Here is a 14490-nt window from a genome sequence, read left to right as displayed (position 1 = left end):
AACCTGTCAATTGCAGGACCTATCACCATGTCATGCCCATCACAACTCTCATCCTGAGGCATCAAACTATCCCATAACTAATGATAAGCACTAGGAACCAAAGTACATCTCTGTATCATCATCTCATCAACATGGTCATCAAAGGTAGATAGATGAGCATACCTCACAGTGTAATGCCGATAGAATGCACCAATCTCAGTCAGTGGCTCAGACTGCAATCCAGATGTAACTAACTGCAATCGATCATTAACCCAGTTGGAACTGACTACTACCTCTGAAGACATTGCGAAGGGAGTAGTATTACTAGTAGGAACCATGCCAACTATCAGCTCACCAACGTCACACATGGTCTTTGATACAACATCTCTAGTCTTCGTGCCATTAGTACTAGAGGTCACCACCATGTCAGGCACACCACAAAAATCTGCTACAGCACCCAACTCAATTGAACCTGACTCTAGTGGGAATGAACCTGATATGCCAATGTTAGTATCAAGGATGGATGCATCCCCATCTCCACTGTCTCTAACAATCTCGGCCATGGACATCCTCGGATCACCAAACACCACAGCTTGTGACTGTATAGAATTAGGTAAAGACTGTAGTCGCTCTAACTCCATGGTCACCTTAGCCAAATGAAACTGTGACTCCTTGAGAGCCAACTGTGTACTCTCAAGAATCTCAGAAGTCACCTCAAGCTGCTCAGTAAGCTCACTCACCTCATCTTCCTTGGCCAACAATGCATCATATGCTGTACTGCCCCACTCCATAAGATAATCTCTGTCGGCTACCAACTGCATATAATTTTGTCTCAAAATCCAAATAGCCTCCCATAAAGAGTGGATCTCTGTCAAGGAAAGATAACTTCCTCCCTGCTCATCACTAGTAGGAGAACCCCATCCATAAACTGCTAACAACTGACGAGCAGCATCGAAATGTTGGCAAGTGATAGCAATGTCTTGGTCACCAACTCTCAACTGATTAGACACATGATGGCACTGGCTTGACTGTCTCCTACAAACCTCCTCTGATGCACTGTCTGAAGGAGTGTCCTCAAAGTTACTAGTCTCTAGAGTATTACCATCCATATCCTGTGAATCAAATCTAAAGCTCATATCAACATACGGAGTATCAAAAACATTAGCATTGTTGTCCAACTCCTCTGTACCCAAGGAAACTAAGTCTTCAAAACTGCCCACTGCATCCTCCTGGATGTCATCAATGCCAATATGATCCTGGGACTCATCTATACACACTGCCAAATATGAAATATCATCAACACATTCCAGCAAGTATGGTCGACTGGATATATGAACAAAGCCCAACATTGGTGTATAAAAACTAATACCAACATCAAACAAGATACTGGCACAAGAAAAGACAACACCGTGTAATCTGCTAATCAAATCCATGATAGCACCCAAACAAACACTGCTACCAAAAAGTGTTAAAGATCTCCAGTCAACTGAATCCCAAATGCCAATATAACAATCTCGAGTCCATATCCGTAAACTAGAATCAACTGGTAACTCAAGCAAACTCCTCACCTGAGTAATATGACCAATACCAACTAACTCCACATACCTGTCATGATTAGATAATGAAGTCACAATACTATCTTGGTTCACCTTCAGCTGGCTGGACAAATCATGTGAAGTACTACCAGCCTCAACCTCATGTGATGAAGCATCTAACTGTGCCTGGTACTCTTTCTCAGCAAAGTCATGAATGCTCAATTTCTGCTCATCTCTACCAGGTATCTCACCATCCTGCACAACAACATCCTCATAATCATCATCTAAACCCACTACACTATAGTCACTGCCTGTTGTAACTATACCATCTTGAATACCTGTGGCATCACCCTTTGACGACCTGTAAACAATTGTCTCAATTTGAGTATCAAGTTGACTGTTACTATCAATCTGTGTGATATCCTTTCCCACCACCTCCTGTGGCAGAGTAGAATCTGAGACCTCTACCTGGCTATCAGCTAATTTCTCAAACTCCTCATGCAAGTTCTTAGGAATTGTGTCATCTGTCCTATGAGAAAATCTGCCAAATAGAAATCCAGTCAACTTATCCACCTTAGCTGGGTCAGATAACATGTCATTTATACAGTGGTGCTCAACCAACTGTTTAGACATGTCATGGCTTATTTTCATAAGTTTATCTCGAATGTCTAAATAACCATCCTTTCTACTATTTTGACTCTGGCTATCAATTGTCCAAGATCGTTCCCTCTGAGACTCTGTACTATACCTGTCCATTCTGGATAAAGTAGAGTGTAACCCCAATAGGATATAACTTCTTCAAGCACCAAGAACTAACATGAAAATGATTAGAAGTAGCATGCAACCATAGATTTGGACATGCAACTGATTAGAAGCAACATGCAACCACCAAATTATGACATGCAAGATCTGGGTAGTTGTCAAAACTGACATGCAAACTTCTACAACCACCAAATTCACTAAGAACTAACATGCAAATGATTAGAAGTAGCATGAAACCATAGATTTGGACATGCAACTGATTAGAAGCAACATGCAACCACCAAATTATGACATGCAAGATTTGGGTAGTTGTCAAAACTGACATGCAAGATCTGGGTACTTGTCAAAACTGAAATGCAAACTTCTACAACCACCAAATTCACCAAGAACTAACATGAAAATGATTAGAAATAGAATGTAACCATAAATTTTAACATGCATCTGATTAGAAGAAACATGCAACCATAAATTATGACATGCAAAATCTGGCTATTTGTCAAAACTGACATGCAAGATCTGGGTAGTTGTCAAAACTGACCTGCAACTTCTACAAACCCTCAGGCTGGCAAGATCATGGCTCTGATACCACTGAAATGTCCCTTTTCTGATTTTATATGATATTTCCAACCTTTAATCAGATCTTTAAGATCAAACAACTAATATCACAAAGATCCTCCAAATTTCTCAAGAAGCCCCAAATCGGGTATGCCAGAAATGGTGCCAAAAGCTTCACAGCTTCACCTATTATTAATAAATCTGAAAATGGACATTTTTACAGAAATTTCAGCAGCATAACAGCCTACAAAATGACATTTCCAGATCTATATAGCCTTTACACAACAGCTCACAAATGTAGGACAAAAACTATGCTCATCGAGCTCCCGAAATTAACACAAAAATGCCCGGAAACACCACAAAAACACTAATAAACTCTCTCAGAAGTTTAATCACGTCCCAATACATATATTCAGCTCTATTTTAACAGCTTAAAGTCTGAAATACAGCAGCAACCAAAACTGATATGAAATGCTCAACTAAAAACACCAAACTCATGCAAAAAACACACCCAAAAACTCACAAATCTACACTGTTCAGCACAAAGGCAAACTCTGTATGAGCATGCACATGGAATGGCTTCAAACTCCCGTCCTTAGCCTTCCTGGAAACCTGCAAACTCCCGTTCTTGGGTTTCCTTAGAAACCTGCAAACTCCCGTTCTTGGGTCTCCTTCTCCACAGGTTTGGCAGCCTCTGAAGAATAACAAAGAATGAGCAAAAATCAAGTTCTGTAATCTCCCAAAAATGCCTCCAAACCCCTTAAAAGAGGGCATAACTATAACTCACGTCCAAGAGAGGTTAATAAAACTTATTTTAATAATAATTTTCATTTATTAGTCCAACGGTTTCCAAAGATTAACCCCCTTTTTCCGAAACTTCACTTTCTTGGGCCTGCCTGCCTTAGCAAAGATTTTCTTTTTTAATTATTTGAAAAGGGGACATGACAACTTTGTTTGTGTAGCACTATTTTGAGAGAAAGTGAATACAAAGGAGCATTTGAGACTTAACTTTGATTAAGTGAGATTGTTATTTATGTGAATTGTAAGCTTTGTCTATAATTCATTCAAGTTACCTTTGATTCGTACTATCTTTTGTCATTGATATTGTATCTTGTGATTGATAAAAAAGAGTTAAGAAACAATTGAATCCCGAGCTTTGACCAAGAACAATTGTGAAAATCTATAGCTAGAAGCTTTCTCTGTAGCTTGTATTTTCATCTTGATTTGCAAAATAGTTAGATTGTTGTTACTTTTAGGAGTCTTTGTGCCCTAATTGTAAACACTTTACCACATAGAAGTACAACAGGACTTAGAGCCAAACTAGTACGTTTTGGCTAGCCTTTGAGTTAGTTAAAATTTATCGGTATCACTGTTTCCAGCTCATGATAGAAGTGTAATTAGAGATTCACCTTGCCCATTATTCGCCTTATGAATAAGTGGATCCTTTTTTGAAAGTTAAGAAGAAAGGATAATAGTAGCACCCAATTTATAAATCTCTCAATTTCTTGCTTACCTTGAGTTGATCCAAGGAACAGTGAGAAGGGGGAGCCTTCCCTTTAAGGTAGGAGAGACTCTGTCTCACACGTTGTGGCTGGTCATCCTATTTTGCGATTGAATTTTTATCCAAAACTGTCAGTTGCAAAATATCCACCCAACAAGCATATCATCCATTAACAAATGAGAGAAGGCCAAAGGTATATGGAATATCAGGACATTCATTATAAAAGTGATATCGGGTGTATCAAGTATAGACGAAATAATATATTTTTCTAAGGTACAAATATATAGATAAAATTATCTTGCTCATTACTTTGTGAGATGGTGATCTTGAATTGGTGAAACAGTATTAATGGATTTCTTATTCAGAGGAAATAGTTCAAGGAGGGAAATTGTTTGGTAGTCTCAAACCTTTAAGAACAAGGGACATTACAGGCCCATTGCCCTAACCTTGTGTCGGAATATATTGGTAAGATTGAATGGATAAAATCATACATTGAAAGGGCCAAGAATATCTGCAAGTTTATCTACAATCATGCATTAGTCCTTAGCATTATGAGGCAACACAAAGGACAAAAGGAGTTTGCTCGTCCTAGTATCACAAGATTTGCCTCAAATTTTCTCACACTCAAATCTTTAATGAAATCAAGGGCAGCTTTAAGGCGCATGTTTATTGGTAAGGAGTGGGCTTCCTCATCCTATGCTACAACCGCTAAAGGAAATTTCGAGGAGCCAAGTTTTTGATGCCCTTGTAGAGAAATCATGGAGGTAAATTTATTACAATTTAACATTTATATTTACCATTTATTTTTAATTTATATGCATATTTTTGTTTTGTTGCAATTTTACTTATTTTTATTTAATTTGTGACTTTACTATTTTTGTTTAATAGCATTTGTAGGTCATTAAGCCCCTGGTAGTTCTCCTACGAGTTATTGACGGGAAGAAGCCCTCAATGGTCTATATATGTGAGGGTGTGGATAGGGCCAAGGAGGTCATTAGATCCATATATATATACTGGAGTTGAGGATAAGTATGGACCCATCTAGGCGATAATTAATAGGGGATGGCAAAACCAACTTCATAGACCCATCCATGCAGCATCTTATCACCTCAATCTAGCATTTCGTTTCCGTGTTGACTTCAAGGTAGAGGAGGAGGTTCTTAGTGGCCTATATACAATGGTACAAAAGATGTGTTGTAATGGCACAAGCTCAATTACAACAATTAAGCTAAAAATATAATAATGAAGGGGAGATTTTCTCAAGCAAGATGTGCACATACACTCAGATAGAATTACAGCTAGGTCAAAATATATTCTTAAGTTTATGGCTTATGTATTTTAATTTTTGATGTCATAATTTAGCCATAAAGTTGGAAATGAGACTATTTTTTTTTCTTTACCTTATTTCGGATAGATGGTGACGACAAATGTTTGGGCCGTCAACCTGAACCTTCAAAAAATTGTCATCTGTATTTTGAGTCGGCCAAGCAACGCTTATGGCACAATTGGTCCATGTTCAAGCATACCCACTCAAAGAGGCACAATAGATTGTTTGAGGAGAGGTTGAAGGATCTTGACTTTGTTCATTACAACCTTCATCTTCGGACCAAACAGATTAAGGAAACTGACTCCCCTCAAATCACTCTAGTGAAGATTGATCCAGAGTGTAAGTGGCTCACTGTGTCTACCAATTTTGTCTTCACTAAAGAGGACCATAAATGGGTCAACAAGGCAGACAAAGAGGCTGAAGTTGTGGCAATAGCAAAGGAGGGGGATAAAGCACAATTCGGTGTAGGCACAACTAATGTTGACCATTGTGGCACCTCACTGGCTAAGACAATGGCTACTCAACCATCTAGGACATACCATAGACATCTTTGTAGGAAGCAAACAGAGTACTATGAGGCTGAGCCTGAGCCATAGACTTGTTTTTGTTTACAAATATGTTTGGGAACATTTGGTGTCATGGATTTTATATACATTTGACAATATTTAAATTCTATAAATCTATGTTTTCTATTTCCTTCAGATATAATTTATGTTTGTACTTAAGTGATGGATGTAAATTTATGTATGCAATCAAATTAGCTTCTAATTTATGAGGTTATAGTGTCTTTAAGCTTTATTCAATAATGGGTGCATGAAATAAGTTTTAAATCGTTAAAAATCTCCAAATTTCAAGAGATTTTTCATTTTATTGAATCATAGCTGAGTCATGAGTTGAGTCGACCTTGTTGAGCCTGCATCTAGAAACTTTGATATATAAACTATAGATCCTTAATACATAGCATTTGTGACTGCATAGATGCCCGGCCAAAGGATGCCATTTAAAGTGATTTGAGGAAAAAATCTTAAAATGGCATGACCATAAGAGTGCCCAAGAGGTTGATTTGCAAGAGAGTAATGTCCAAATGATTTAGTCTAGAAGACATGAACTGAAATAGCAGGTGAAATTAGGAGTACAAACGGTTGAAAAAGTAATGTAGATACCCATGTCTCAAAGGATGAGTATCGGAAAAGCAACACAGTAATTAAGAAAAGAGTAGTCGGAACCAATCAGACTTCAAATTTTTCAGCCTAGCAATTAAACAAAGATGATGGAAGAAAATTCAGAAAGATACTACAAAGTTACAATGCTTGCGATTATTCTAGATTTTGTGCATTGGGGACAGCCACGCTTAACAGGGGCATTTCCCTTTTTAGACTTCAATTGGGGACGGCTCAGGTACATCCCTAAGGCGTCCCCCCTATCCCTAGGATGTCCCACAATGGGGTGCCAGGAAAAATCCCAAGGACATGCCCCTAGGTAAAAAAGTGGTAAGGAAAAGCTTGCAAAGGGTCAAAACGAAAAGCAACAGGATTGTAATTATTCCCAACAGATGAAAAAAAATCTAAGCAATAACAAGTGTTTCAAGTGCCAAAAGTTTCATTACTGTGCTTTTCAATGTCTCGGGAAGAAGGAGAAAGCCAAACAAAAGTAGTTTGCAAGGAGTACACAAACTTCAACAATGGATGATCTTTCATTAAAACTTGCAACCTTTTCTATGGTTCCATGTTTATCCACCAACTCTATTTTTGGTGTAAGTTCATGAGGTATCAAGACACATGACCTTCAATAAAAAGGCTTTTGGCAAACTTCATTTGCAGAACGCTAGTAGAGGGAAAACAACTGGGGATGATTCAGTCTATTCTAGTATTGGGATGGTAATTATTTCTTTCTGGTGATATTCTTGACCTGGCTGATTTTTTTTTATGATCATAGATTAAATAAAATTCAGTTTCAATTTCAGCCATGACAAATTTGAAGTGGGTAGCTAAATTTGTTGATCAAAAAGTTCTTATCAAAGATTGCAGCCAACATTCTAGCCAAGTATTAGGCCAACATGTTGGTGAAGAACAATAGCTGATCTGGTCAAGCAAGTGGCCTTGAAACTTGAAAATGATGCACAGTACAATATTTTGTACAAAAGATTCGGCCACTTCCACTATGGAGCTTTCAGACTAGAATATGGTGTTAGAAATATATGACTGTTTTCTGTTGTCATTGATATCAAACATAGTGTTCCAAAGAGTTTGAGTTTGTGTTTTTGTTCAAGCTCTGTGGTTCAGAAGTTTGCTATTCTTTGTGATGTGGCTTTGTGTGCTGAACCTAGAACACAGTAGAAGACGAGTATGGTTTCAGAACAGTGGAACACAACTATCTATCCCGTATGATTTCAATATAGTAGAAGACAGGTATGTATCCTGTGACTATAAAAGTGGAAGACAAGTATGTATCTTGTGATCATATGAAGATGGAGTGTTACAATGCCTCTGTGTTATATTCTTACATCCGGAAGCCTAAATGGCCCAGATGTCTATTGTTCAATTGCAGTGGTATTGTGTTGCAGAGCAGTTAGCAATTTTACAGTTGCAATTATTTGTACTTTCTGGAGTGGCAAAGCAGTTAATAGTTTTACAGCTGAAATTATTTGTACTTTCCAGAGTGTTTCTGCTCCAGAAATCAGGGTTGAAGTTGTGTTGCTACTCATAGATGGATTCAAGTTTTGATCCTGGTTATGGCATTCTTTGGTAATCATAAATGTCTTTCTGGTGTTCTGACACTATGTCGTCCAATATTACAGTTTTTTTCAGTTGTTGTTTCAATCTGGAAATATGTTGTGCCAACTTCTAATGTGGCATGTTGACAAGGCTTCTGATGTGGCGTATGGATCTCTCCATAGTGTATGAAGGCCTGGTTACAACTAGCAAGTTGGTAATTTGCTTCTACATGTTTGAATTATCTTTGGTACTTGTTCTGGTTATTGTGGATCTGACATTAAGATATGTGTAGCATGTTCTTAGTCCGTCTTTCTCCTGGGATGGATCATGCTTTCAGATTTAGGTTTGGGTGTTATATCTATTGATTGTTGAAGTGTGAGATTTAGGTCCGAGTATTATACTTAATGTTTATCTCTTATCCAACATCCATTAAGTTGATTTACATTCTTTACTATATCCAAATCTAACTATGACATTATGATTATGTATGAACCCTATGTTATTGGATATTACATAACTAAAGAAATCCTCTAACTGTAGTCGAACATTGTGTAGTACCCCAAACAATATGATTAGTATTTCGATATTCAAAGATTGTTAGCATTAACGAACTTCTGATTTCCCTTGAGCAAAATATTTCTCAAAGATGCCATAGCACATTTTTCAATGAAAAAGCGTGAAGGCCGACCATTGAACTTATGATTTCCCTTGAGCAAAATATTTGTCAAAGATGTCACAGCACATTTCTCAATGAAAAAGCATGAAAATTTATGAAGGCATGTACTTTGAGGCAAAAAACCCAGGAAAAATGAAAAGATACCCAAAAAAGAGCTTGAAAAACTCAGAAGGAATATGTTGTCAATTCTGGATCCATCGGCTCGAAAATCAAAGCACAAAAATTGAGGCACACAGAAAAAATGGACAACCTACAGAGACTGTCCCTAGATCTGTAAAATGTTAATGGCCAAGAAGCCAAAACTCGCCCATAAAATAACAAAGAAGGGTGCCCTCTTCTTCAGAATGCTTTGCATCAAGAGACAAGAACCTGCCGCTGACTCTACCAATGAAATGAGTCTGCAACTAACCCTCCTAGAATCAGCAAAACATCTAACCAGAAATCATCATAAAATATCCAACCAAATGTTGTATAACAGAGCTTCTCTTCCCTGGAGCCAGAGACAAACATTGAGAACGGCTAGCACAATTTTGAGGAAAAATCAACAAACCCTCCAAACTTTGTAGATGAGCATCATGCCACAAAAAAAAACTGTAAAAAGCCACGATTTTTTAGGAGAAATCAAAAAAAGCGAACACAAGTTTTTGAGGTGAAAAATCAATCAAAACCAGACTATACAAAGCTTTGTTTTTTAAGAAAAACCGTAAAACCCAACAAATAATTTTTGAGGGAAAAATTTTAAACCCACAAAGAAATCCCAAGCAACTTTGCGAATTACAGAATCACAATTTGTTTTTTTTTTTTTTTTGAGGGACAAAATTATGAAAACCCAACAGATAATTTTTTCCTTAAAAAATTAAGAAAACGCATCAAAAACTTTTTTAGGAAAAAAATTATGAAACCCATCAGAAATTTTTTTAAGGGAAAAAAATTATGAAAACCCATCAAAAATTTTTAAGGGAAGAAATAATGAAAACCTGTCAAAGAAACCTTCATCTGGCAAAACATGAGACTTTGCATGGTAAAACAGCACATGCAAGTACATGCAAATAACAAAATGCACATGCAAATACATGCAACCTTAAAAAATTGGAGACTTTTTCCCAAACCAAGAAATCATGCAATGAAACCCTCAAACAAGCTTGCAATATTCGGCAAAAATCTTTGAAGATGAACCACAAATTTCATAAAATACCTCTTATGAAAACCAAATTTCTAGAAAATAAAATCCAGGTCAAAAGAGGCTTGAATTTCTCTTTAAGAATTCCCCAAATTTTATGAAATCCCATTGACTCGCTCTGATACCATAGTACAGGAAGTATGGTAAAATACTTGCTTCATATTAATAGAAATCAATATATAGAGATGAATAAACAATGTTTCCTTAAAAATAATCATCAAGAATAGAAAAATTCTATTCTAGATAATAGATAGCTTAACACATAACTAAGACTAACTAAATATTAGAAAGATTTTAATATTTATAGTAGATTACAATAGATAACCATTAAATATAAATAGAAACTATCTATCATCGTCATACTATATATTTTTGTCCTGCAGCAAAGATTTTAAGTTGGGTCTTGAAAAGCAGGGTTCAGTGTAATTTTAATCAGCTTTAAATCAAAACAAAATAACAACTACAAATACATAAGTATAATATTAAGAGCTTTTAGGATAGTAAGTCTAATAAGAATGGTATGGAAATAGGACCTTCAATGGACGAATAGCTAGTTGCTTTTAGGTTTCACAATGATCTCTTCTTAGATGTGTTATTAATGAAGATTGAATTAAGTTTTATCATCTCAAAATTTCAACTATATCTCATAGACCACTTAATTTTGGCATACCTTCTCCATAGATGAAAATACTCAGTATCACGGACGATTTGTTTTATGGAACGAAAATCAGCCAACCCTTTCAAAAGCTAAGCAAGCAAGAGGCCCACTTTTCAAGAACAAAACACAAAGTAGTCGAATCTTTTCTCACCTCTATAACAATAACCCATTGAACCCCTTGCCCACACAAAAAACCGCAATTAATTGTTTTTACGATCAAAATAATTTTACCCCAAGAACTCAAATTACACATTCAATTTCCATGGCACTTTTGAGGGAAAACTCACAAAATCTAGAACTGGATGAATTATCAAAGATCAGAATATAAAGATGGTTGGTGCAACAGTTGTTAGAAATTCCCAAGCCATACAACAATGAAGTAGAAACCCAAACCATCTTACTAGAGCTTCAAACTTGCAAGCAATTGGAAGTGATCCAAATAGAAGGAGATTCATTAATCATTGTTAACACTACCCAGTACCCACAAATATTTTTCTCTATACTTAAAAAGTGGCAACATATTCAATCCATGCTAGTCATTACTTGATAGTTTCTCCATTTACACCATTGATCATGCATATCAAGAGGCTAATGGAGGTGGCCGATGCTTTGGCCAACATGGTAATTAATATGGATATGAATTAGATTAGTAACAACACCTCAATCCTATGGCAAAAAAAAATGCCTGACCTACTGTCCTCTCCACAATAAAGTTAAGTGCATTAATGATTATTTTAAGTTAGTTTAGTTTGGCTCACTTCCTGCCAAGAATGTACCAAGGTATTTCAGTGTAAGAAGGCAAAGTTTCATGATAAAGCATGTACCAAAACCGACATTGGTAGCTATTACAAACCATACTACATTTTATTGTACAGTATACAGGACAAATTGGGACACGGATATCACAGTGCTGAAAGCTAAGAAGCAAAGAATTGCATTCGCGGGGGAGATTTTAGATTTTGAGCTGAATAAGATCATGAAGGCAAGAACCAGTTATGATTCACATGATTTGATTAGTGCTCGGGGAGACCTCCATATCCTGGGCAGATTGGTATCATTTCAAAACAGATGTCTCATTAATGTTCATGGTTATCTTTCTTGATGCTGGAGAGTCTAAAGAGGTCATTAAAACTTTTGCAGAATCCTTTAATCAAGGCCACAGATGGGGGGAGAGGAAATTTCTGAATGATGCAGTTCTTGGTTTGGCCTTCCAACCTCGCATGGGGACATCACCTGTTATCAATTCTCCATATACCAATCCCAGGGTTCCATTCATCATTATGGTGATTGGGCAAAACGATACTTTGCGCAAATAGCAGGGCACGGGGAGCATCGAATATCTGAAGGCTGCTTCTAGAGCACCATTATCGAAGGACGTGGAGTTCGGAGAGCGATGGGGGCACAGATGCTGCGCAGGTCCAACTTTAACATAGTATAATAATTATCGTAACCAGCATTTTGTAATACATGTATCCCTGAGGAGATTTTGTTTTGTTCCTCCACAGGAGCAGCCTACTAAACTGTAACATTTTGTTTATTGTTAATACTAACAGGTATGGCTTCCTCAGGCTAAGCTCATCGATCCAAAACAGAAACAATTGTGTAAAGCCCAAGACAACGAGCTAATTGACAGTGAAGACACGAGTGGAAAGAGCACACCCACTCACTGCATTAACGGTCATCAGTGTTGTTGACTCGTATTTTCCTCATTAAATTGTTTCCATCAAAATGGCAGAACATACGGAAACAGACAACCAGTGCCAGAACCCAAAACACGAAGAAGCTAATTAGAATCCATTTGGGTGTTGGAAAATAATTTGACAACGACACGATACAAACTCTGCTGATGTAGTCTTAACCCGACCGGCAATGGCAGAACTCAAAAAAAGAAAGAACTTAACGTCAAGCTATCAGAGTATTGGGAATAAATAAGTATAAGACAAGGGCGCCTAAATTGTATTCATGTTATCTTGTGCAGTGGATTTGCAAATAGTTCTGTAAACAAAAAAATGGAATGGACTACTCACAATCTGATCATTGGTGGAATCCGAAATAGGCTGTTGCTCCCCTGTACGGCGCCGCCTCCTGTCCCCCATTACTGCGTATGGAAATATTTCCCGTTCTCTTTCTCTCTCCATGAAACTTTACGTAATAAATAGAAAAGTTTCGTTACTTCTTGGCGATGATCCTGCTGATAGTCGTTTCCGCAGCCGCTGCTTCGCTCCCAAATTTGATGTTTAGCGCGATGCAAAAAGAAATACTTGTCCTGCTGAACGAGTATTCATCTGTCTCCCAAATTTGATGTCTAGCTCGATGCAAAAAGAAATACTTGTCCTGCTGAACGAGTATTCATCTTTCTTAAAAACATAATTTCCTAGAAGGGAAACTTTATGGGTGGGAAGCATATTTTTCCTAAATAAGGAAATAAGTTGCAGGTCTTGATATTTTGATATTTTCTTAAATAAGGAAATAAGTTGAAGGTGTTGATATTTTCATATTTTTTCAAATAAGGAAATAAGTTGAAGGTCTTGATATTTTGATATTTTTTCAGCTATGAGGATATTTTAGCTACTATTTTTGAGGAATCATAATTTGACATGTCAGCAAACTTAGTGGTCAACATTCATGTTGAAGAATAGAAACAATTTCATAAGAGCTAGGTTTTCGGGGGTTTGGTTGTTTCTAGGTGGTCCCATAGGCTACTCGTGAACGTTATTAAAATCTTGCATTCATTGATTCAATCGGTCTCGTTTGGAAAATTGAGTTTAAAAAATGAATAGCATTTTGGATTGTTAGGATACTTTGGCCCTTTCTTTTAAAGTCTATTAAAAAAGAGCACCGACTAACTACTTAAAGTGTCAAAAGAAGACAATAAACTATTAACATAAGGAGTGTTACATGACATAAACATATCTTGAACATTTATAAATAGTAATTAGTTATTTAATGTGTGAGTTTATAATTGGTATTAGAGAAATACACACGCATACATATTTATGTATGTAGATATATACATACATACATACACAAATATATACATACATACATACATATAGATATGTATGTATGTATGTATGTATGTATGTATGTATGTATATATGTATATATAGATATGTATACATACATACATACATATCTATATATATGTATATATCTATATATCTATATATGTATGTGTGTGTGTGTGTGTGTGTGTGTGTGTGTGTGTATATATGTATATATCTATATGTATACATATCTATGTATACATCTATATAGATATGTATACATATAAATATATACATATATAGATATATATGTATATATATCTATACATATATATGCATATAGATATATATACACATATATATACATATATATGAATTTGAAATATGTATTAGAAAATTAGTATATAGGGGAAAAGTTCGAGTAGTTGTTCAAGCTATTTTCATACATCTAGAACTTATTGAATCGTAAGCCAAATTTTGTCATTTTTTGTGATGTACCTTTGTAAGTGAGTGAAGATCTTGAATCTAAGGTTTTGGTTTTTGGGTATTCACAAATCTCTCCATAGGGATCGTGGAACACGAAGTGGTCCAAAAGTGTCATTTCAAAAAAATTGTC

At 36.4% G+C, this 14490-nt stretch overlaps 1 protein-coding gene across 1 annotated transcript in view; it reads right to left on the bottom strand.

Moving 5' to 3' along the window:
- LOC149551258 (Pleckstrin homology (PH) domain superfamily protein) overlaps positions 1-13425 on the bottom strand; it is a 284116-nt gene extending 270691 nt beyond the window's left edge. The window contains exon 1 of the mRNA XM_089786820.1: positions 12915-13425. Coding sequence (XP_089642946.1) covers positions 12915-13025 — 111 coding nt within the window. The 5' untranslated portion in view covers positions 13026-13425. The remainder of the gene's footprint in view (positions 1-12914) is intronic.
- Between the last annotated feature and the right edge of the window lie 1065 nt (positions 13426-14490).

This window comes from Cupressus sempervirens, chromosome 6 (genome assembly GCF_028749045.1).
Source record: "Cupressus sempervirens isolate cs-2001-9-10 chromosome 6, ASM2874904v1, whole genome shotgun sequence".
NCBI classification, from domain to species: Eukaryota; Viridiplantae; Streptophyta; class Pinopsida; order Cupressales; family Cupressaceae; genus Cupressus; species Cupressus sempervirens.
The sequence above is the reverse complement of the archived record's forward strand: the minus strand, read 5'-3'. Positions and strand labels throughout refer to the sequence as shown.